The following is a 23,437-nucleotide window of genomic DNA, read 5'->3' as shown; positions in this document are numbered from 1 at the left end:
TCAAACGCTTGGTAATATTTCAAATAAATCTGTATAGAATGAAAAATGAAACGAGACAGATGTGTAACTTTCTAAAGTATCACAAACACCTCCACACACATGTGAAGACTAACCCATACTGCTATTTACTTTTCTCTTTCTTCTCAGGCTACCAATGATTGCTAAGAAATAGATAAACTTTCGGATATCTGATCTACCTCGCGGATCTCAATCATCCAAGCAAACACACTAGCTACGAAGAGTTGCTGACCTAAACCAACTCCACTTGCTGAAGCTTAACGGACTGATGAGACCTGATCCAGAGACATAATTAAGGGTATGGTGAAACTATGCTTATTTTGAATTCATTCCATCTTCCTTTTTATAAGGAAGAACAATTCTGATATCTATTAGTGGGTTGCTACTAAATCCTTGCTTCCCTCTTCCAATGAGAAGGGCAGCATATTGTCAATCAATGATGTGAAAGACAAATCTGCTTTAATCCACTTATGCTCCTTGCTGAGCCTCCAACAAAAGCTACCAGGATTACACAGGAGCACTGTTGCACCATGACATCGAGTCCATCACTTTCTGAGCCACGGACTCAGAAGGAATCTGAGTTCCCTGAACTCGGACCTTGTCCCAGTCAATAGTTTCATCAGTGACTCAGATATTTTGAATAAGGATTCACACAAGTCTGGAAGCAATGGTAACACAAATGTTAGGTGGCAGCTACATTGGGAAAGCTAAAAATTTCATGCTTAGAGCTAGGGTCACGACTGGCTGCTCTACCTCGTTACTTTAAACAAGTAGATATAACATGAGTGCAGTCATCTGAGAGGAAGTACTCCAACTTCCAGACTTGTGAGTAAAGTTTCCTTAACAGTCAATCCTAATTGAAAGATGGACTTATATAGTAGTTTTTCAGCCTGGGAGTGTTTTAGTAATGCTAACAATTTGACTACTGGTATTTGGGTTGGGTGAGGAATGTCAGCTAACTTGCAATGCATAGGACAGTCCCAGTGAAGGGAGAGTTCCAAATGGCCAAATGACTGTGACCAAGAAACAAAGTTGTAATAAATAACATACATATAAAAATCCTGCATAGTTGCTTAAGCAATCAATTTCATGAGACTACGACAGAAGATAAGTGGCCTACATGCAGCTCATGTATAGACCTACAAAGTCTAGGTGACCATTATATGATAGGTCGTCAAGGGCTAACAGTACTTTGACTACATACCTGGGTTAAGATGATAACCTCACTGGGATCTGTTCAGGTTAGCAGGGGATTTTATTTTGTGCTAGTGAAGTGACGCTCTTGATGTATAGGACAACTAGCAGGGTGGAGGATATGGAAATCATGACATATGAGAAATAGTGGAAAACTGTGTGTGTGTGTGTGTGTGTGTGTGTGAGTGTGTGTGTGTGTATATGTGTGTGTCTGTGTGTGTGTGCATGTGTGTGTGTCTGTGTGTGTGTGTACATGTGTGTGTGCATGTGTGTGTGCATGTGTGTGTGCATGTGTGTGTGCATGTGTGTGTGTGTCTGTGTGTGTGTATGTGTGTATGTGTGTGTATGTGTGTGTGTATGTGTGTGTATGTGTGTGTGTGCATGTGTGTGTGTATGTGTGTGCATGTGTGTGTGTGTCTGTGTGTGTGTGTGTCTGTGTGTGTGTCTGTGTGTGTGTGTGTGGTGTGTTAAAAGGAAGACAGAAGGGCAGCAGCTTCTGGTTCAGTGACTCAGATGCTAAGTGACAGAGGTGGAGGGTTCTGAGCAATGGAAAGAGAAAGAAAGCCCCTTGTGATAGTGTAGCCATTATGTGTCAGATAGAGGCTGAGTGACCTGACAGGGATTCTAGGAAGGGCGCTCGGTAGCCAGGTGGAATCACATAACCTAACACCGTCTCTTAGCCTGCAGTTCGATGGAACTTAGCTCTCAAGGGGCTTATTTATTTCACTCATTAGATAAACTGGTACTCTCGTGACCTGCCTGACAAAGCATCCTGGACTTTATAGCTTTCTTCCAGTCCTGTAATTCGATGGTGTAGGTGATCTCCATCATAATTATATATAATGCAACTTTAGGTGGGAAAGAATGTGAGCGGAAGTTGCCATTGTGAACATGATTTGGACTAGAATTCAACCTGCTCACAAACAGACCATGCTTTACCATTTTTAGCCATCTACAATATCAGATTGGCAGCTTCTTTGATGTCAATATTTAATTAGTGGAAGTGGCAAATTTTATCTCATACGATTTTATTTAAGCAAATACATTAATGTGGCAGCATCATGGACCTATTTGGGGGACTTGTTCTGACAGAGACTGATTTGTGCTCTGTAAATGCCACTTCAAGCAAACCAGGAACTAGTCTACAGTAAAAGAAGCTGTGGTCTGATCTGTGCTGGGATTGAATAGCCATCTCAGATCAAGACATGAGCGATAGAAAAAAAAAATGAGTTGTTAAACAAAAAATCAGTCTCAACTGGGCTGTAAATGGTCTTTTCTAATAGCTTCAGTCTCAATATTTAGGGAGAATGAGTGCTTATTAGTTCCTAGCTATTTATTCTCATTTTATAAAAATGAAATCGTAGATACAGGCCAGAAGCACCAGCTTATTAAAGCAAACCCCAAGTAGGCACAAATCTTCGTAATCCTTCATGTCTAGTTTAACTGTTGAGCTATTTCTAGAAATGACACAGAACTTAAAAACGTCGTTCATCTGAAATAGATGTTTTCGTCCTTCACTGTAGGTCAGGGATACACACTGGGTCACTTGGACAAATCTACTTTGAAATCTAATATAAAAAGACTGGTCAAGCAGTGGGTATGTGGATTAAGCCCTGAAATGTACATTGGATCCATGCGACACACGAAGGGAGCTGAAATCTTAGCTGGGAACTTAGTAAGTGTCGATAAAGGAATTATCAAAGTGAATATCCTATTTCTTAATTTAGCTGGCTTTTGCAGATCAAACAGCATATGCGAGTTTCAAAAATATTTAGCAGTTCCTCAGTTGAGTTTTTGATAAAATTGGATTCAACTCTGGGTATAAAACTTGGGGAAGAGGAATGGGAGGTTTGGAACGGTGGTTTTGGTGCCTTTAGATTTAGCTTTGTTTTCTGTTACCGAGGCAGAAGTCAATTCCTCAAATGCAAATTCCAGTTTTAGCCCTGCTACTTAATTCCATCCCCTTTGGCTTTATTTCAGTTTGTTTCCAGAGATTTCCTCTGGCTAGGCAGAAGCGTGCATATCTATCATGTTTGACGCTCTGGTTCGATAGGCAATCCATTATACAGACTTTTTCCGGCTAAGGCTATTACTCCTGAGTAGGTAACTGAGCTTCGGCCAACTAAAACAAAGCTTATTACTACAGGAGATGCAACATAATACTGAAGAGGTGCCACAAAAACCAATATTTTTTTCCTTTATGAAGTGCTTCAGATTGAATTTAGGGCTGTGTTTTCCACTGTGTTGCTTCTTCTAACAAGATCTACACTGCTCTCCATGGAAGCCCTTTCTTCTTGATTCTCAGCCTGCTCCATAGCAAATGGCTGCATGATATGGCATGGTCACCCCAATATTTATATATTGCCACTAATAAAGATGGCTTTCCAGTGGCTCCATGTACCTTAAATCTAAATGTTCTCAGCCATTTTAACTTGCCAGGGATTTACTACCATGTTCTTAAACTTTGGTGAATGCATTATAGAACCCAGGTATAAGAACCATCATCTAGAAACTGCTAATTATTTTTGCCTTTAGAACAAAATGGAGTCCAAATGTGACCAAGAATACAGGCAGACACAAAGGCAACCAAGCTTTTGTGCACAGAGTGCATACAGCATGAGTATATGAGACGCGAGGAAGAGAATTAATAGACTCATCCTGATCCCTGTTGTTTCTGGGATACTTTCCTGGGTGTACCTGAGCTGATGGAAACATCACCTGGTGCCCCAGAATCTTGCTTGTCCTGGTTCCTCACAGCTTCACAAGCCTGGGTCAGAAATTCACTATTGCCTCCTCCCAAGAACATCTAATTTGACCAGGCCCACTACCAACACACCCCTGTCTATCAATGCAGGGAACAGTGCCCATCCCAATGAAAGAGGGTGTTGCGTAGACCACAACCAGGCAGGCTGGAGGAGGGAAGCTTCAGGACCTGCAGTGGCTACGTGTGACCCCCCCATCCCATCTTCCCACATGTCAAAGGGAACTGGGCATGGGGTAGAGTTGAGGTACTTCAAGTCTGCATTCCATAGCCCTGAGACTCTTGGGCGATGTTGTACCTTTTCTTCACTGCTGATGTTTCGGGTGGACGTTCTCCAGGTGATGGAGGGGATGGGGTCTCCGGAGGCCTCACAGGTCAGAGTGACTTGTTCCTCTAGTTCCATGGCTGTCTGATTCTCTACATAGGTGATTTTAGGCTTTGCTGAAAAGAAAAAAAGATTATTTTGATGAGTTATCTGGCTATTTAGTTTTTCAGATTTATCTGATGACATGCACCCATTTAGAGAGTTTTCTTATTTGCTAAGTGTACGGCTCAATTCTATATATAGGAGGAGATACAGACCTGTACTCCCAAGGATTCTGGCAACACTGAAATGACAATCATAGACACATTCTCTGGAATATACAGACAGTAAAGGGCTTGAGTTCTGCTTCAGAATGGGGTAACCCTGCCTCAAGCCTTCACGTGGAGATGGCTTGGGGCTGGACCATAAGGTTTCCAGCAAATCTGGGTGGAATGAAGTCCTTCTAAGCCCAGAAAACTTCTCAAAGAAAAGCAAAAAAGTAAACGGAGAGAGATGGGGAAGTAGGAAGGTAGGGGGAAGGAGGGATGGTGGTGGTGGATAGATAGATAGATAGATAGATAGATAGATAGATAGATAGATAGAGAGATAGATGGAGAGGTGTTTCATGGGACAAGGGGACAAACTTCAGCATCTGGAAATGTACACACAAGCCACTGAAGCTCATGGGCAGAGTTTCATCAGAGCCATGGAGTGGTCACTGAACCCCAAGAAGGTTAGTCCAGGAGGAATTCTAGAGTGGATAAAACCTCAAGCAGAAGCCATTTTAGAGGCTTTGGTCACGTGCTGCAGGGTAGGCCGACAGCAGGGAGGAGAGAAGCTGAGCTCAGTTCATTTTCCAAATGTCTGGAGTAATGCAAGGAACACATGCATTCCAACGCTGAGTGAAATGTGAAAACATTAGGCGAAATTGAATTTTCCTAATTTAAAACAATTATACTCAGAAATTGCTGAACATTCCATAGAAGAGAACCAATAAGTCTGCACAAATAACTTATCTTACTGTACTAAAGAGAAAGGCGAGGCAAGAGAGACACAAAGCCAGGATGACAGGTGGCTTTTGAAATCACTACACTTCTTTTATATCTGAATTCATAGTCACTGCAAGTCAGCTAAGAAAATATGTCCTGAAGACATATGTCTTGACGTCTTCCATGTTGCTTCAACAAATAATAAGTATCAGTGACAAATGGCCTGCTTCCAGATAAAATCACCTGAATGGTACAAGTGGCTTCTTCAGGTTGCCACAGGACACTGAGAAAATTGTTTTCTCCTGGGTGGTACACAGACAAATGTTAATCCAGGATGGCAAGATGATGTGGGGATGATGGAGTCTGTCACCTCTGGATGAAACTTTCTGTAGGAAGACTTTATGTCTTATCCGGATAACAATATCTTGTAGAAGCCAACATTGTACACCGTATGGAATGAAGGTTTGTTAGTATCAAATATTTACTTTTAAAGGGTAAAATGAAGCAAAACCAATAAAGGTAAAAATATGAGTTGAATCTCCAGGCTCCGTACATCGTACTTTGAGACCAGTGTGGCCTCTACTTGCCTCTGACCTTCTCCTTCAGCCCTCTGGTGGTCTCTTGCCATCAGCCACAAGTGCTGCTTTAGTTACAGGGATCGGGTAAAGAACGACTTCTGGTCTGTTCTTTGCTACCCAAGGTGTAGATCTCTTTCCTCTTCAACATCACTAAGCTTTGCTACTGCTAAGCAAACCTTCTCAATCCACCTCAGGGATGGCCCATGGAACCAATTTATAAGGGACAGGGTAGAGAGTCAAGAAAATCTCCTAACCAGCAGGCCCCTTGTTACCAAGCTCTCTGACCCTCGTACTAGTTGTCTCAACTAATGGAAGAGAGACCAATAGGATGAGGAGGGAAAGGAGGATTAGAAGGTGGAAATGAGAGAGAAAGGAGAGAAGAAGGAGTACAAGAAGGCTGGATGAGTTCTCTTTGTGGCATTATGGAGGATCCTGATTCTGGGTCTGATGCAATTGCTATAGGTCCATGATTTCCTTGTTGACTTCGCTAAGAGCCCAGCCATCTTTTTTGCTTGTTCCACTGTACTGTCTAGAGAACAGTCTAGTAGTATTGGGGAAGAAATGGTGGTGTATGTGTGAGAGACAGATACATGGGGAGGGATGTATGAATGCAGTGATGCGTGGATGTAGGGATGCAGAGATGCAGGGATGTAGGGATGCAGAGATGTAGGGATATAGAGATGCAGGGATACAGGAATACAGGGATACATGGATGTAGGGATGCAGGGATGCAGAGATGCAGGGATACAGGAATACAGGGATGCATGGATGTAGGGATGCAGGGATATGGGGATGTATTTGTTCATTTAGGACAAAGACTAGGGAGACAAATCCTGTCTTGCCTGGTTCTTCATCCTATCCTATTTTCTCTTGTCCTTGCCACTTCCCCTGGACCTTATCCATCCTGATTCTTGTCCCATGGCCCCATCTGACCCCTCATTTGCTACCTGCTCTTCCTGCCTCAATCAATCATTGCCACCAAAGGGCCCTGGAGGAGAATCAAGAGCTCTTCTCTTTCAGCCATGCTAGACCTGGGATATTCCACAAAGCCGCTCCTTAGCTGCTGCATTATGAACCTATGAAGTCACACAATTGCAAGGCAGAGGTCACCAAGTTTGACAATTGTATAATGTTCCTGGACATATAAAGAAAGAAAACAAGAAATGAATTCAAACGTGTAAGGAATCTAAGTTGCTTCTGGCAGTGTTTGCCCATGATGTATCGAGTGAAGTCACTGCAGCCTTGGTTCTGAACGCTCAACATGTATATGCTGTCCTATCACACAATGCCAACAAACACTGGCTGCAAAGCCTCGGCTCAGATTCAAGACCATTGTAAGTTACGAATTGTAGTGTTTTTACTACACATGCAAAGTTTTCTGCTCTTACAGAAACATAATGGCTTAATTATATAAAACAACGACTTCAAATATTTTCCTACCACCACTCCTCAGCATGTAAGTATCAAATTAGTGTGTCTTTGGATAGTATTGTGTTAGAATGCTTGATTTTAAAAATTGCTATTTGAGTTGCTGACATGAGTTTCACAGAAAAAATTATTCAATGAGTTTTGGCTTGGGATTGGAGACAGAATTTCCAACAATTTCTGAAATGGTCCTAAACAAATTTCTGCCATTTTGTACTGTGTATTTATGCAAAGTAGTGTTCTCAGCCTTGATGATTATAAAACAAAAACATCAAGCAACTCCGAAGAACATTGAAGATATTCTGTGTCCAGTCATATCAGATAGTCAGCCAAGATTCAATTCTTTATTAAATAAACAAGTATGCCCATCTCGTTGGTATGCAAATGTCCTTTCGGTTTTCAATCAGTGGAAAATCATGTGTACCAAAGTCACAGTTTTAAAATAAGACTGTTTAAACATTTCTCAGGTAAAAAGGGCTTGCAAGTGGAAACCATGTAGAGAATCCATGAGCAGCATGGTGGTTGAGGGGCAGAGCGCTCTCCCTCCCATTCCCATCCATTCCCTAGGCCATGCAGATTCAGCACAGGTGCCAAACTGGCTGTATTTAGCCACCACTGCGATCCCGGTGTGTGGACCGAGAAGCCAACATCACAGGTCCTTCTAAGGAGCCCCTGAGCTCCCTGTGACATTTGTAGAACAGGAGAACTGAGCTACCTCAAAGGACTGTGATGAGGCTCAGAAAGCCTGATTTGTGGTTCTGTGGCATGGCACGGAATAAATGCTCCATCTGTGCTGGGCATTGTTATTATTATTGTATGAGGACAATGCTTCAAAACGTTTCTAGAGACAACTGAGGCTAACTGGATCCCAGGATCATCTCCCTAGGACCTGGGTCATGCTTCAGTCAAATGAATGACTGGCTATCCATTCAATTGTTCAACTGCTTCAACTGTCTTAGGTGCTAGAGGCATAGATGTAAGTCAGAGGCCTGTCCACAGCTGCTCAGATGCAGCACAGTGTGTTTTTCTCAACTCTGCCTAGGGGAAGTAATGCCCAAAGCGCTTGCCCTGCCGTTCTGTTTTTCAAGCTGTGCATCAGTTTGGTGACTAACTGATGCCACACAGGGTAGGAAATCTTTTCCTATAAAGCATCATCATGCTGTTGCTATGGAGTCATTATAGGGGGCTGTCATTTAAAAATGTCAGTATTGGACATCTACACATGCCTGCAAATGTACTGACAGGAATAGACGCCATGAAATTTTATTTTAAACTCGGCAATGACTGAATTCACAGTAAACACTCAAATGGAGAGTGCTGACAGACACTAATTATTCTCTTTTGTATGTTTATATGTTTATCTCTATCTTGGTTCTTCTCAGAGTCCAATTCTTATCTCTCCAGCCACTCTAACTAGCTGCAAATGTGCTCGGTATTTCTTATATGAAAGAACAAATTAACAGGTATATCTGCCCTTCTCTATAATCTAGAAAACAGAATGATGGGGGTAGGCTAGATTAATCTGAAGTTCAGAGAAAATAGCATCAAGAATGTTTTGTTTTATGGGCTTGGAAGACAGTTCATTTAGTAAGCTGTTTCCTTTGCAAACATGAGGATCTTAGTCTGAACCTCAGAACCACATAAAAAACCTGGGCATAGTCGGCCATACTTGTAATCCCAGCACCTTGGAGGTGAAGATAGGCAGATCCCTGGATCTTGCTGCTAGATAACCTAGCTGAATTAGCAAGCACCAACTTATGAGACCCTTGTCTTCCCTAAGACAAGGTTTGGTGCTTGAGGAACGACACACCTGAGGTTGACCTTTGGTTTCCATCCTCATGCACATCCATGTGCAGCTGCACACACATATACACACAAACATGTGTATACACACATATATATGCATGTTTTTTTATGGAGTTTCATGTTCTTTTTTTGTAGAGCCTATTTGTAAACCCAAATGTCACCAATGAACAAAAGAGACTCATCTGTGATTATCAGGGCTATTGGCATAAAGCACCCAATTTTTTCAAAGTGTGTTTACATACAGTTTTCCCCATCAGACTAAACAAGCAGGTCCCAACACTGCCTCCTAGGTTGAAGGACATGTACCAGAGAGGTTGCTCCACCCTCTGTCTAACCAGCATGGTCTACAATGCAGCAGTTTAACTGTGCTTCTTAGACAAATAAGCAGAGACTTCTCAGAGCCATTAGGGTTCACCTTTCTTTGCATCAAATCTCTTTTTGCACAAGGAGGCCCAAAATGCATTTCAACGGAAACACCTGGAAATTTGCAGAACTCACCAAGACAAAGGAGATGGAGACACAAAAGCTTTTCCTGTCATTTTCTATGATACTGGCACACAGGCCAGTAGAGGAGGAAAAAAAAAAAAAGATGAGACAACCAACTAGGCACTGATATTTACCAAGGCATCATGCGTCTGGAGCTGTTTAGAGGATAAAGCAATGTAAAAGACAGCCAGTATGCTCCCGGTACACTTTGAATGCTGATGGAGACGAGATAAACAATCCCTCAAACATGTCAAGAGGATTAGTTCAGGAACTTTTAGGTGTATGGAGAAGACAGCGAGTACTGAAGGTGGCCAGTAGGCTTGGAGCTGGGATGGGGGAGGCAATGTCAGACTGGTGAGGGAAGGGTTCATGGGAAGACATGCTTGAGCTAAAGTCTGCATAGTGACAAGAAGAAGCCTGCTCAGAGTGGGTCTATCGTAGGGAAGAATACTTTAAGCAGAAGTGACCCAAAGGGGATTAGTTCATTCTGAAGCAGAGACAGACAGGAGGCTGGTGTGGTTGGAGAGCCTTCTCTGTAGAGCAGAGAGAGGGAAAGCTGGGGCAGGAGCTAGGGTACCAGCACTGGGCCATGGGCTTAGTCTGCTGCTTACCTTAGTTGCAAGGGATCTCGAAGAGAGGAATGGCATTGAGGCACTCTGGCTACCACAAGTAGATAAGGCCTGTGGTAGCCAAGCTGAGGAGCAAGGAGACCAGCTAGGAGATTGTATGTTACTTGAAGAGGGCTAACTGGTTTCCTGGACTGGGGTTTAGGTATCAGAGCAGGTAGCTAATGGTTGTTTCATGGATGCATGCCATGGTAGTGTGGGTGTGCCTTTTTGATGGATTTCATGTGCCGAGTTGGAGGACTTGTGGCTGAACAGTGGCCCTGGCATGCGCTAGCCTGTACCTACCAAAGACCTTGAGGTGGATGGAGGCATCCTGCTCGCCAGCCTTGTTCTCAGCGATACAGACATATTCGGCCTCGTCGTTTTTGTCCACATTCGTGATGGTCAGCTCAGAGCTGTCATCACTGAAGATGTGCTTCTCGTCATCTTCCTCCTCATTCTCTATGGGTTCCCCATCCCTACACAGTGCAGAAATGCAAAGGGTGAGATTCTGAGTGTGGGGTGAAGAGGTCCCTTTCTGACCATTTCCTACTGTGTGAAGGGGACAGGCTCAGTCTGCATAAAAGTGAAAGACTGCTGAGTAGCACCTCTTGTTATATGCTTTTTACGCCTCTCCCCAATCTTTTGAGTATGTGCAAAGGCTATTGACAGAACTCAGAAAGGTTTCATAGAACAGGCACCAAAAGCTACACCCGCATCTGCTCCCACAAGTCTGAAAATTAAAGAATAATCAAGACACTGAGGAAGAGTCCTTCTTAGAAAGAGCCATTCTTCACCCTGGTACTTTAGGAAGGCTACACTCATGCCTCTGAAAACCCCACAGGCAGTGGAGCTATGGATTGCCTTCTTCTCTCACCCATAATGCAAGGCACATGCTAGTTTCTTACTTTGTCCAGCTCATGGTGGGCTCTGGGAAGCCATCAGCATCACACACCAAGGTGACAGACTGGCCCAGGTTGGCAGTGGCATTCACGATACTCTGTCTGGCCTGGACAGTGGGTGGTACTGAAGGAGACAAGGATGTCAGGGTGGTTGTACAAATCTTAAAAGAACCCAATGGCCCCCAAAAAAGGCATTTGGGGGTGTGCAGTGGCAGTGTCACCACCTGAGTGTTAACAGCTCTAGATGTCTACAGTGTTAGTGGAAGGCATCTAAACTTACATGGTATTCTAAATAATTAATGTAAACTGAACAAAAATTTCCCCACAAACATGCATTATTGTTTTTAAGAGTTCAGCCCCTATATTGCATCTTAACTCCTGTTCATGTGGTATTTGATTTACAGTGGTAATTTGTTGGGATGTATTTTCTCAATCAATATATATTACAATATATACATAATATATTCAACTAGGAAGGTTGGTGGGACTTGATGTTAAAAGGAGGCTCCGCTTTCCATACTGGCCAACAGTAGAAAGTACAGTTCCTGTTGGTTGCCAGGTTGATATGCTTCCAAAAGATACCAGCTCAGTGGGGTGACATTCTGTGCAACTGTCATAAACAACTTTGTGCACAAGGTGCTTCCACCAAAGGAATGAGAGGGAGAAAGCTTGGCAAGAAAACACGTATCAATAACCCAAACAATTCAAATGTGATTTATTTATTTTCTTAGCACTGACATTATAATTTCCTGTAAGCATCTTGCAAATGTCAGATCGATGCTACGGGTGTGTTTATTTGACACTGCAAATTAAGATTAATAAGCCCACGGACCACGATGTTGACTATTCTGAGACCTGAATTGATTGCAGTATTTTTTCTGCCTATCAAACCAAGGGGACTAACTTCCTAATGACGGTAACATCAAGGACACTTGAGATGAAGGAGGGTTTATTAGCAGAATGGGGAGTCTTTAGTTCTGCTAGACAAAGGAGGGCATTTGATCTGTACAACTGGGGTGGGGGAGACACCAAAGACAAGTGAGTAAAGGAGAAATTGTCCCCTTCTCAGAGCTTGTGATAGTGGGGAAGAGGTTCCCTTGAGATGCAGGAATGACATAGAACAGATCTACACCCAAAGGAAATGGAAAAGAAGGTCCCCATCAAACCCTGGTTGTAGTAATGGAGAGAACAGGACGGATGGATCTTCTCACCATTCACAATGACCTGAATGTCCTTGAAGTTGATCTCCCCCCGGGCCAGGATCCTGCCCTCACAGCGGTAAGTGCCCTCATCTGTTTTCTTGATGCCCCGGATCTGCAGGTAGTTGTTGGATAGGACTATGAACCGGACTGGAAGAGACAAGAGGCAGGTTCATCCAAGGTCAGTCCGTGAACTCCGCAAACAAGTAAAGAGTTGTGTCTCCTGTTACTGCCTTTTACTCCATTTGTGTTATTTTTGAGACAGACTTTCACAATGTAGTCCACCTGGCCTGGAACTCACTATGAAGCCTAGGTTAGCCCCAAACAAGCAACCATTCCCCTGTATCAGGTCTGCATGCTGAAATTACAGACATGTGACACAACCTGGCTATCTCATCCTTTTTCCTGCCTCTGGTGTTATGGTGTTGGGATTTAGGCTGAAATGAGCAAAGATATCACTGGCCCTGAAACACAGATGAGTCAGTCTAGGGATGGTGTGTCTGTCTTTTGCTTTGGAGAAATAAGCAAGTGCTTGAACACACCAGTTAAAGATACACATCTGTTTAGGATCCTGAAATTGCACGTGAGTTCTAGGGCCTTGGATCTGCGTTTAGACAGAATGCCACAGGGCCTGTGTAGGGTTGGGAACCTAGGGTGCCTGAGGGCTCATGGGAACTTAGGTCTTACCATCTTTTTTCAGGATGACATCTCGGCCTTTGTGTTTCCAGATGATGGTTGGGGGCAGAGAGCTGACCACATCACAGACAATCACAGCATCTTCCCCTTCCTTAAACTCCTGCGGAGTTGGTGCATTCTTGAACATGAGCTTCTCTGAAAGACAGCAGGAGGAGGAGAGTGAGGAACAATACCTTCTCAATAGAACTCTGATGCCTGGATTTCAGCTCCAGCACAGTTTCCACATATAATTCAGAAGTGTATAAGGGCCTCCCACTTAGCACTGGGTCATTGACTAAGGCATAACAGTTAGCACTGAGAGGGGTCTATGGAGGAGAACGGGCTCCTTGATGCAGTGAGGATGCACACAGGTACAGTGATGAGCACTGCATTTTTCCTACCATGACAGTAGGAGACATTGATTATTTTTGGTCTCCCACTTTGACTTCACCCCAACTTCCTTGTAACAGAGAAAATTCCGTAGAATGAGAGCCAACTTTGTGTCAGTTAATGCTATAACAATCAGAACTTACCATGTCTTGAGCCAACACTATACACAGAAAGAAGGCAGTGAGGTGTCACTGCCAGACCAGCCTTCCATGGCCGTGGGAGTCACCTTCCCAGAGCAGCATCAAGTGCTCACATATAATACCCCATCTCACTAGAGCGTTGGGCTGTATCACTAGCAAGTGTAGTGGGACAAGAAACAAAAACCTGAACCATGTGTCTGTCATTGTCACTTAGAAGGCACAGAGGAACCAATGCTAGCCCCCTGGTAACTGTGTATTTTCTAGAGAATGGCAGTCATTGGGAATGTAGTGACAGCTGGTGGGAACCAGCCTTACTGGTTCTGAGCTGATCGCTGACCATTTGAGAATCTACCAGATCCCTTAGCAGCTCTGACAGAAAAGGAACCACTAGGCTGGTCCTCCTGTTGCCTTATCTCTGCCTTTACTACCCATCCATGTATCTTCCTAACAAAGGTGGGAGCGGAGGGTACACATGAGGGCTCTTACGGAAGATCTTCACGTTGACAGTGGCCTCAGATTGGGTGCCATCCTCAGCGGTGACCACACACTTGTAAATGCCAGCATCATCGATGTTGGCATTGTAGATGGTGAGGGTAGAGGAGTCGTCATCATTCCACACCACTGAGATCCGCTGCTGGTTTGGGCTCAGCTTCTCCCCGTTGGGGGAGAACCAGGAGATGTCCTTATCTTTGGCATCTCCTGCCACTAAGGAGAAAGAGACTATTTTCAGAGTACAGAAAATGAGACGATTAAGCCCTTCCAGAGTGTCCATGGCTACAAAGCCTGGAAGGCTGGAAAGGGATCTCTATCACGAAGCATTTTGCAGCTCAGTTTAATTATATACATAACATCTCTTAGAGTTGGATGAACTCATCCACTGCCTATGCATATAGTATTATTTTAGTTGTCATGTCCTCGGAGAGGGAAACAATATTTGCTGTGAACCCACTGTGCCTCATACACTAAGCTGCTAGGAATGAACGTGTATTGTAGAATGGGAAATAAAGGAGGTTGGTTTATCTGAGCTCTAAGAACCAGGACCTAGCTGGCCTAAACCAACTGATTAGGATGAAAAGGACAGAGACTGTTCAACTGAGTTGAAATGAACAGAAACTGGGTAACCCAAGAGTTAAGATTCTAGCCATGTTGACTGTAGCAACTCTGTTCAAACTGCTGTGAATGATTGATATTCTGATGCTTGTTGCCTCAGTCAACCCCTTACATGCTCTGAGAAGACAGAACATCAGCAATGTCTGCTCTCTCTGGGGACTTGAGAGTGGCACTCAGCTAGCTGCCTAGAGGTCAGGCTGGGTCAGGGTGGACGGCTCTCTAAACTACTACTCCTTCTTTGATTTGCTGCCTGAATTGGGGCACTAGCCTGCACTGCCTAGCCCTGTGCAGATGTGTGGTATGGAAACATAGTATTCCTTTAGGGGCCCATCATGTTTTCAATAAATATCACAATTTGCAAGCTGTGCTGTGGGTACTAAGGCTGTATCTTCAGATCACTGAAACTGCTATAATGATGGCAGAGCTGGAGCAAATGCACCCAGCAGCCATAGTCCCCTGGTCAGAAGCAAATCATGGTGGCAGTTAACGCTCCTTCCCATCAAAAGTTGTGTGTTAAATGCCACAGCCTACACCTAGCTCAGTTCATTCCTGCTTCTGTTCTATTTCAAATCCCAGGCACGCCATCTGCCAACACCTTGAAACTCATTTCCCCATCCCTTCCCCCATAGGATAGTTCCCCATTATTATTTGAGGTATATTTCCCAATTAGATATTAAGAACACCCCACTCTGTGCCCATGTGTGGCTGTGATGGGGCAGAGAGCATTTGGTATTTGGCACAGTCCTGGAAAGCCAAGATAGGTGTCTCCACAGCAAGCGCTACCATATTCAACACACTTTCAAACCTTGGATCTTCCAGGTCTGAGTTATTCTAAGTTATCTATGGGGGTTTTCTCTCTACACTCATGCTGCATCCTGACGCTGTCCCTAAAGACAAGATACTAGACCTGAGATAATGCCCTCCCTGGGGTGTGTGCTGGTTTTTCTACAAACCCCTTTGAGTTGCTCCAATGTCAACCAGAAGCATAGACAGCATGTCACTATGAAGGGAAGGTCTCTGAGAATGGTCTGGATTGTTTACATTGCTGACCAAGAGGAGAGCAGTGGCCAGAATTCTAGGCTTGGTACTCTCAGCTTGCACTCTGAGAAACAGGTTTTAGAGGCAAGCTTAGGTTTTAGAGGGATGAGATGGGACCCAGAACACTTGCCTTGGCACAGGAAGAATTTGGACTCCCCAACGCTGATTTCTCCTTGGCTGGGAACAATATCTACCTGCAGGGAAACTGAAAAAGAAAGAAAAAGGCCAGTTCAAACATACCATTAAAATTTTGAGATAGAACCCTAGAGCTTTCATCCAAAAATGAGATTTTTCCAAGCTCAGTTTTTAAAAAGATGAGGTTTATTTGGCTTCTGAAAATCTACCATTATCAAAGTAACTTCATACCATAGCCAGAAGGAGATTCAGATTAGACCACTCCTACATGGAACTGTTATCTGCTGTCAGAGTGGAAGGGCCCCCTGGGTCGCCCACTAAATAACTATAGTTTGTATTCACAAAGAAAGAGCCAGCTAGCTAGTTCCTTTTGGGTGTCAGCTTGAAGTGTCTCTAGGGCTATTAAGATCAGGGAGCCTGTCATCCCAGAACTGTGTACTGGGATAGCTTGCACATTCTCTGTGCTGCCATGCTTGACTACTGTGAATCAGATCCGTTGTAAAGCAGCAGTGCCAATGAGAGCTAGCCTCACCCCGCCATATATAACCATCACCCATCTCCAGGGCTAAAAACAACATCAATACACCAATCAGTCTGCTGTGCTTCTGAAATCCCACAGCCTGTGCTTTGTGGAATTCTTTGCATCCCTTGGCTACTTTCCCTGAATTTTTATTTGAATATCCATACGCTCAGTCTTCCCAGGGTACTGATAAGAAAAAAATTACACAACACCAGATCTCACCGATTGCCTGTTTCACTCTGCTTTCCGTTTATCTCCTTAGAGCAGATAACAACTGTTCATGAAAATACAGTTTTAGGATAGGGAAACAGAATGCTTTATTCATTAGAAATCAACTTCCTTCTGCCTCTGCTCTCTTTAAGAAAATCTGAAAGGCAAAGGCTAGCACACAGTAGGTTCAGTGGAGGGAGCTCCTCAGAGCCATTGTGAAGCAAGCCCCCTCCTACATCCTACACCCCACAGAAAACAACCAGGCTGGGTCATAGAGACTAGGAGCTCTTCCTTCCAACAGCCATTTTCTGTTCACAGTAGAAGAGGGAAAGCTTGTTGCCATGGTGACCAGCTTGCAGGCAGGGCTGGAGCAGCAGCTCTGAGTATGGGCTCATGAGACAAGAGACCACAGTTGTGCTCAGCAGAATACAAGGATCAAAGGGCCTGCCTGGGGCTGGAAAGGGAGTACACAGTGGGGGGAGTAGGCAGAGGATTGGGGGTACAGCGTTCTTAATCATCCCACTGACAGACAAAGCAAGGCCTGAGAAATGCAGGAGAGGCTATACAGGGAATGGAGTGAAACGGAGCCAATGTGGAGAAAAAAATAGAAGAAAGGGGTAAGGGATGGGGTTCAGGATCAAGGAGGGAAGGAGGCTGAGCCTTTCTCCACGGGTAAGAGACTGAGCTTGAACATATTCCAATACTGAACTGGATGGTACAATAATCCAGGGGTGCAATCATCTCTCCTTTGTGATTGCCAATCAGTCAGGGAGTTGGGCTTCGTTTTTATCCAAGAACACGTCTTCCCCACTCTCATCCTTTCTGTCCATAGCTCTTGGTACGTAAAGCTGTGCTGGGGCATGATGCTGGCAGGGGCTGAGTCCACAGGTCCAGATGCAACTGGTGGGGTTGCTTTTCCCATCAGACCTCTCTAGCTGGAGTGAGGTGATGCTAAGTTCCACAGTGTCACATTTGGAAAGGCTCTCAGATGTCACTGTGTTCTGATTCTTCACTGCCGACGGAGAGGAGCAGTGAGTGATTTCCTCACTGTCACTGCTAGTTACAGGTCAGTGCTGAGGACCAAAGGCCTCCTGGCTCTCGGGTAAGGTCTCATTCACTTTGCAGTGCAATCTTTGTGAAGAGGGGAGATGTTCTCATCGAATGAAAGAAACCGTCTGCACATGCTGAGTAACACCCCATAGCACTGCCGCTTCTTGAGGAGTATAGAAAACCCAGGATTAGGCCCCTCTGCCGTCCTGAGAGCTTGGGGCCTAACCCAGACGAAGGCTCTAGGCCAGTGCTGTGAATTTGAAGGCCAACCAGAACCTCTTCAGTTGCTTTTAGTGGCTCATACTTCATGGGATGGCTAATAACTCAAAGTCCGGAAACTTCCTCCACCATGACTCACCTGAGCAATATTCCTCTGTGGAGTGTCCAGGACATTCTCTAAAAGCAGAGACATCCTTCTGCCTGCAAAGTTCACTGCCCATATGCTGAGCATTAACTGTCGGCTTCAACATATGGATCTTGTTACTTCAATACCCTCACTGCTGGAGAATAGCCTTATTCTAAGTGAAAAAACAGCCTTCACTTTTTCTTTTCTTTTCTTTCTTTCTTTTTTTTAAAAGCTCCTTTCTAAAAAGAACATGACTCTCAAGGGGGAGTCAAGCTGAAGAGCTTTCATTTCCAAATACTGCCAGGATCTATCTATGGACAACGGAGAGAAAAAGAAACACGAATTTCAAAGGAATTCCCAGCTTAACGGGATCCCTCACACATTTATCATCAGTTCTAAATAAAGAAATCTTCCATGGAGACTGCTGGCCCTTTGCACACAAGGAAAAGAGACTGATCTCTCTCTCTCAAAGCACCAGACAGGGCTGGGACAGAGGAGCCTAGACACTCTGCAAAGAATGCTTGGATGTTTTAGACTATAGCCAGTGCAGATTTCCCCCCTGCACATGCCAAACTTTGAAATATTAGGTCTAATATTGAGAAGGGGAACCCCATGGTAAACTCCAGACTCCTTGTCCCCACCCCCAGCTTGCCTTCCCTCCACCCATATTTTTTTCCCCTTTCACTGTTTTGCAATAAAATCTCCTGAATTGTGTCTCACCTTCCTCTCGTGTGTGCAAGATAATTTCCTAGTCAGGCACAATGCATACCTTTAAAGACACTTTTGCAAGCATTGCTCTCAAATCACATGACTCATGCCCTGCTTTGCTTCAGCCTTTCTTGCATAAACACTGTCATCTAAGTTGCATATGAAGATGTGTTCTCCCAAATCCAGATGTTTGGACCTGGGTGGGCTTTGCTGGTTGGGATAACACTGTCCAGTAATTTCCATGTTATGCTCTCCTTATACATCCACCAAGCCTACCTGCAGTCAACCTACACTATTGGGTTTACAAAAGCCAGTTTGTTACTACACCAATCTACTAATAGTTCAGAGAGAATAAAAAAATAAAATAAAAGACCAAGGAGGGGGCTGTATCACGTGCAGAAGAGGAAACTGAGATGCAGGAAATGAAATACGTCACCATCGACAGTTTGTGATTCGTGTGTGTGTGTGTGTGTGTGCATGTGTGTGTGTGTATGTGAGAGAGAGAAAGTGCATACATGTGCATGTTGTGTAGGCCAGAGGTCAGTCTCATGTGTCATTACTCAGAAGCCAACCCTTTGATTCTTGAGATAGCAGCTCATCCAATTCTGCTAGCCTGTTTGTCTGGCAAGCCCCAAGGATCCCCCTTCTCCACGTCCCCAGCAGTATTACAAGTGCACACCAACACACCAGGCTTTTGCATATGGATCCTTGCAGAGCAAGCACTAGCTCCCCAGGTTCCTAGAGCCTTTCTGAAACTTCCAAATAGGTTTATCGTAACCCGTTAGTTCTCATTAGTTGCTCTTTCTCTCTCCAAATCATAAGTTGTACAAAAATATTTCAATTACATTGCTGTTACATTTCCCTGTCGTTAATGATCACTGTCCTCTTCACTCATGGATGATAATACCATGACCCCCGTTTGACAGATGAGGAGGCAGAAGCTCAAGGCCTTAACTAATGGTCAAGATTCACACTCAGGGTGAACAAAGTCCAAAGCCCCAGCTGTTTCTCTCATACTATGTTAATCCCCATGAACCAATATTTTTTTTAAAGTCCCATCCTTCCATAAACAGAATGGCCCACCTCTCCCTGTCTCATGTAAATAAGCACAAAGGAGAGCACTTGGTTCTAAAACATTTGTCTTTTTTTTTTAGGTGATGAATATTCTGGAAGCAATGCTCCCTCTTCTAGGTGTAGAAGATATTTTATAACTCCCAGATTACTAGCAAAAGTAGGCTATAAAGTCATCGTTACTGAAGAGAAGTGAATGAAAATTTCAGTTCATAAGAGACGCTAAGGTACTTATCTGGAGAGGTGGAGATCTTGTTAGGTAAAGCAACAGGGAGGAATCATTCATTCTGATTTCCAAATTAGTTCATAGACTTCGCTTAAGTCAGCATCTTCCCGCAGCAGTTAAATTTTCCTAGTTTTCTTTTCAATGTGTTTGTCAGGGTAGGAGCTTCCCGTAGACAGTGAACTCAGGGGTCTCTGAAGCCACTTGGAAGTACTGCCATATTGGAAGGCTATTAAGAAGGTTGTTGGCCACGGAAAAGGGGGAATCATATCTGTTTATGGGCTCAGGGTCAGAGTGGGCACTGCTGCTGAAGACATCGGATGACTAATCAATTTAAGACGGAGAGACTATGGAGGATTTCTCTGCTTAGAGGCTTCACATGAGATGGAAGAATTTTCTAGAACCTATTTAACAATGGCTAAGGACTTTTGAAAAAGGTGTTGAATTGTAGCTTTTATGGTTATTTTTTACCTGTTGTTTTAGAAATAAGCCTTAAGTGTTGCTATGTGTAATCACCTCGGTGGAGAGATGTGGTTCTGTTTTTCTAAATATAACCGGGGGCTTTCTCATGTGACCACAGTTGCTGTAATTCCAGTCTCAGACAATCAAGAGTGTCGGAACTGAGGCGTCTCTATTGATAGCGGCAATTTACTCTCAGCACTAAACATGAAACTCAAAGAAAGTAAGGAGGAACTGATGTGCCAGTCATGCTGGGTGCTCAAGGCCCAGCCTCATATCTTCTGGATCGTGAATCTCAGTTTGACCTCTTGTTAGCTGTATGACCACAGGCAAGTTACCTAACCCCTCCATGTCCCCTAGGCAAAACAGAGAAACTAAAATGACCCACAGCTTTGGAAAGATTGTGGTAATAGACATATGGAAATGACACAATAAGCTCCCAATACTTGTACATTCAGTGCATATGCTAGGAACCACCTTTCCCAATGAGATTACTTCAGTCTGAGGGAAGTGATGTTTTCCTTTATGGCTGAAAAATAAATTTTTTCCCCGAATGATCTAATACGTGGATAGGTAAGCTGTTTCTGCTTTTTGGGTTATTTGTTTGGAAAAATTTGAATTCAGTCAGAGCCAAAAACACAACAATGGAAACACTGAGCTGTGCTCTGGATGGATCATTTTATCTTGACCTCAGTATTCTCAGGCTGTTAAAACAGTAAGACTGAACTTCTGTGCTTGGACTGCCACATAAATTAAATTAGAGTTGGTTGTAGTTAACGACTCAGGTTCTGGAGTCAGGGAGACAGTCTGAGTTCCAACTCTGTCACTTAGGAACAGAGTCGCCTGGCAAGTGGATTGGAGTCCATATGCTTCATCTCCAAATCAGGATACTGACCCTATAGATGTCATATGTGTATTGAACTGATTTAGAAGGATATAGCCTCTCTCTCTCTCTCTCTCTCTCTCTCTCTCTCTCACACACACACACACACACACACACACACACAATCTTGACTTCCCCCACAATCCCAAAAAAATAAAATCCCCAATAATATTTGTAACAGCAGAAATGAGATGGTAGAAAATTCTTATGTATGATTGTAGCTAACCTCTCTCTCTCTCTCTCTCTCTCTCTCTCTCTCTCTCTCTCTCTCTCTCTCTCTCTCCCTCTCTCTCTCTCTCTCTCCACTCCTCCTCCCCCTCCCCATATGTGTGTGTGTTCCACTGAGAGCTTATACAAATGTGTACAAGTATACTAATAGAATAAGTGCAAATGTCAGATTAACGCTGTTGAAAGAGTAATTTGATATGGGTAAACGTATCGCATTTAAGGGAAAAGGGATTAATAAAATACTAGATGGCACAGGAATGTCACTTATGTCAGTACTGCATTCATGGTTTGAGATGTTGCGAAAAGTTTCTTGGGAAAAAAATAAGATAAACATTTGAATACCATTAACCTCAATGCAGATGCTAATTTAGAGGTGCTAAAAAGCACACGCTCTCGGAGACTTTGATTTCCGGTTGCACAGAATGGCATCAACGTGGAAGACTACATTCCAGCTGCCACTGGAAGCCACCTGAGAGCTTACAGCTGGCTCAAAGCAGAACGAGAATCATCTCAAAGCCGTATGAGCACTGCCAATCTTTCAGCAAGAGACTCCAATATAAGTTTTGTTCAAACTTGAATCCAGAAGTCATGGAGTTAGGTTTCCAGGTCAATGGCAACAAATATAAAACAAAACACTTCAAAACCTTCTGTGTAATGCTCTTATAGGATTGTGGTTCCTGGGTTTCTACTAAGAAAGAAGACAAGAGTGAAGGGACTCTCTGGGTACAGCTGAGGTCTCTTCTGTTTGTGAACATCTGAACACAGATGATGTGTAAGAGCAGACTCTCAGGCTCAAAGAGAAGACAGAGATGCCTGTCAGTGATGGTAGACATGGATTCAGGTTTAAGCCAGTGGGATGGAGAAGAAATCAAACTACCTGGAGTAAAGACAAACCCACTGGCAGACCGCAGATAGTACAGACAGATTTAAGCCAAATTCACTGGCAAGAGACACTGGGATCTTTCTACTTATGTAACTGAGAAAGCTTCCAAAACCTAGCATTTTAATAAACTCATTCAGACTTGACACTGTTATCTCTCCAAAGCCATGCAACAAATGATGCTGGTGAAGAATTCCTCCATCCTCTCCAGTTCCCATGACTCATCCCAACAGACCAGTGAAGGGAGTGACAAGGTGATCATAGCCTCAATATCTTTGCATGTTCTACATACACATCATTTATGCCATAAGGTTGTAACAAGGAAGAAAAAATGTTGAGTATCGCAACAACTGAGGATAGATCTGACCATCCAAAAAATTCTGTCCTACGGAATGCTGGCAGTGAAATAACAGAAACCCACCTGCCAGAGCAAGTGGTTCTATTCCTTAGCATAATAAATTACAGAAGCTGCTGTGAATGAGGCAAAATTGTCTACTGGTTCTATCCCATGGGTCTGTCTTCAAATCAGAACTCGGAGCCAAGTCCAGTAATGGTTACAACCCTCTTGATCTCTGGAGTTCAATAACGCCTCAGAACGCTTGGCCTCTTGAGTTTGCTGAGTCAAACTATGATTTTATTAATTCTAACTTTAAAAATCAAATGGCTTTCGTTTCCTGGAAAAAAACATTATGAGACAGGGTCAAGGTTCAGTAGGTAAAAAGCACCAGCCGTGAAAATGTGAGGACCACAGTTGAGATTCCTAGAACTCATGTAAGGCTGGATGTAGCAGCATCCGTAATTCCAGTTTTCCTATGGAGATGGGAGGCAGAGACTGGAGAGTACCCTGAATTTGAGAGGCATACAACTTGACATAAGCAATGACAGACGGTAAGAAAGCCTGTCTCAGAACAAGGTGGAGGGGGTGAAGCTTCTCTTCTGACCCCATATACTGTCTACATTGTCATAGGATCCACAACCCTTCCCACCATATACATGCACATATACACATATACACAGACTATTCACACAAGCATACACTATACTACACTACACTATAACACACACACACACACACACACACACACACACACACACACACACACA

The 23,437-nt window shown here is 43.7% G+C and overlaps 1 protein-coding gene across 3 annotated transcripts in view; it reads right to left on the bottom strand.

Annotated features, from left to right (window-relative positions):
- Ncam1 (neural cell adhesion molecule 1) overlaps positions 1-23,437 on the bottom strand; it is a 290,564-nt gene that overhangs the window by 47,316 nt on the left and 219,811 nt on the right. For all 3 annotated transcript variants that reach the window (XM_028783715.1, XM_028783716.1, XM_028783714.1), the window contains exons 2-8: positions 15,751-15,825; positions 13,959-14,177; positions 12,955-13,098; positions 12,280-12,417; positions 11,075-11,192; positions 10,473-10,645; positions 4,272-4,414 (exon numbers count right to left, since the gene is read on the bottom strand). In XM_028783715.1, coding sequence (XP_028639548.1) covers positions 4,272-4,414; positions 10,473-10,645; positions 11,075-11,192; positions 12,280-12,417; positions 12,955-13,098; positions 13,959-14,177; positions 15,751-15,825 — 1,010 coding nt within the window. The remainder of the gene's footprint in view (positions 1-4,271; positions 4,415-10,472; positions 10,646-11,074; positions 11,193-12,279; positions 12,418-12,954; positions 13,099-13,958; positions 14,178-15,750; positions 15,826-23,437) is intronic.

Source organism: Grammomys surdaster, unplaced genomic scaffold (genome assembly GCF_004785775.1).
Source record: "Grammomys surdaster isolate TR1022 unplaced genomic scaffold, NIH_TR_1.0 1164, whole genome shotgun sequence".
Taxonomy (NCBI): domain Eukaryota; kingdom Metazoa; phylum Chordata; class Mammalia; order Rodentia; family Muridae; genus Grammomys; species Grammomys surdaster.
This window is presented reverse-complemented; position numbering and strand designations above follow the sequence as displayed.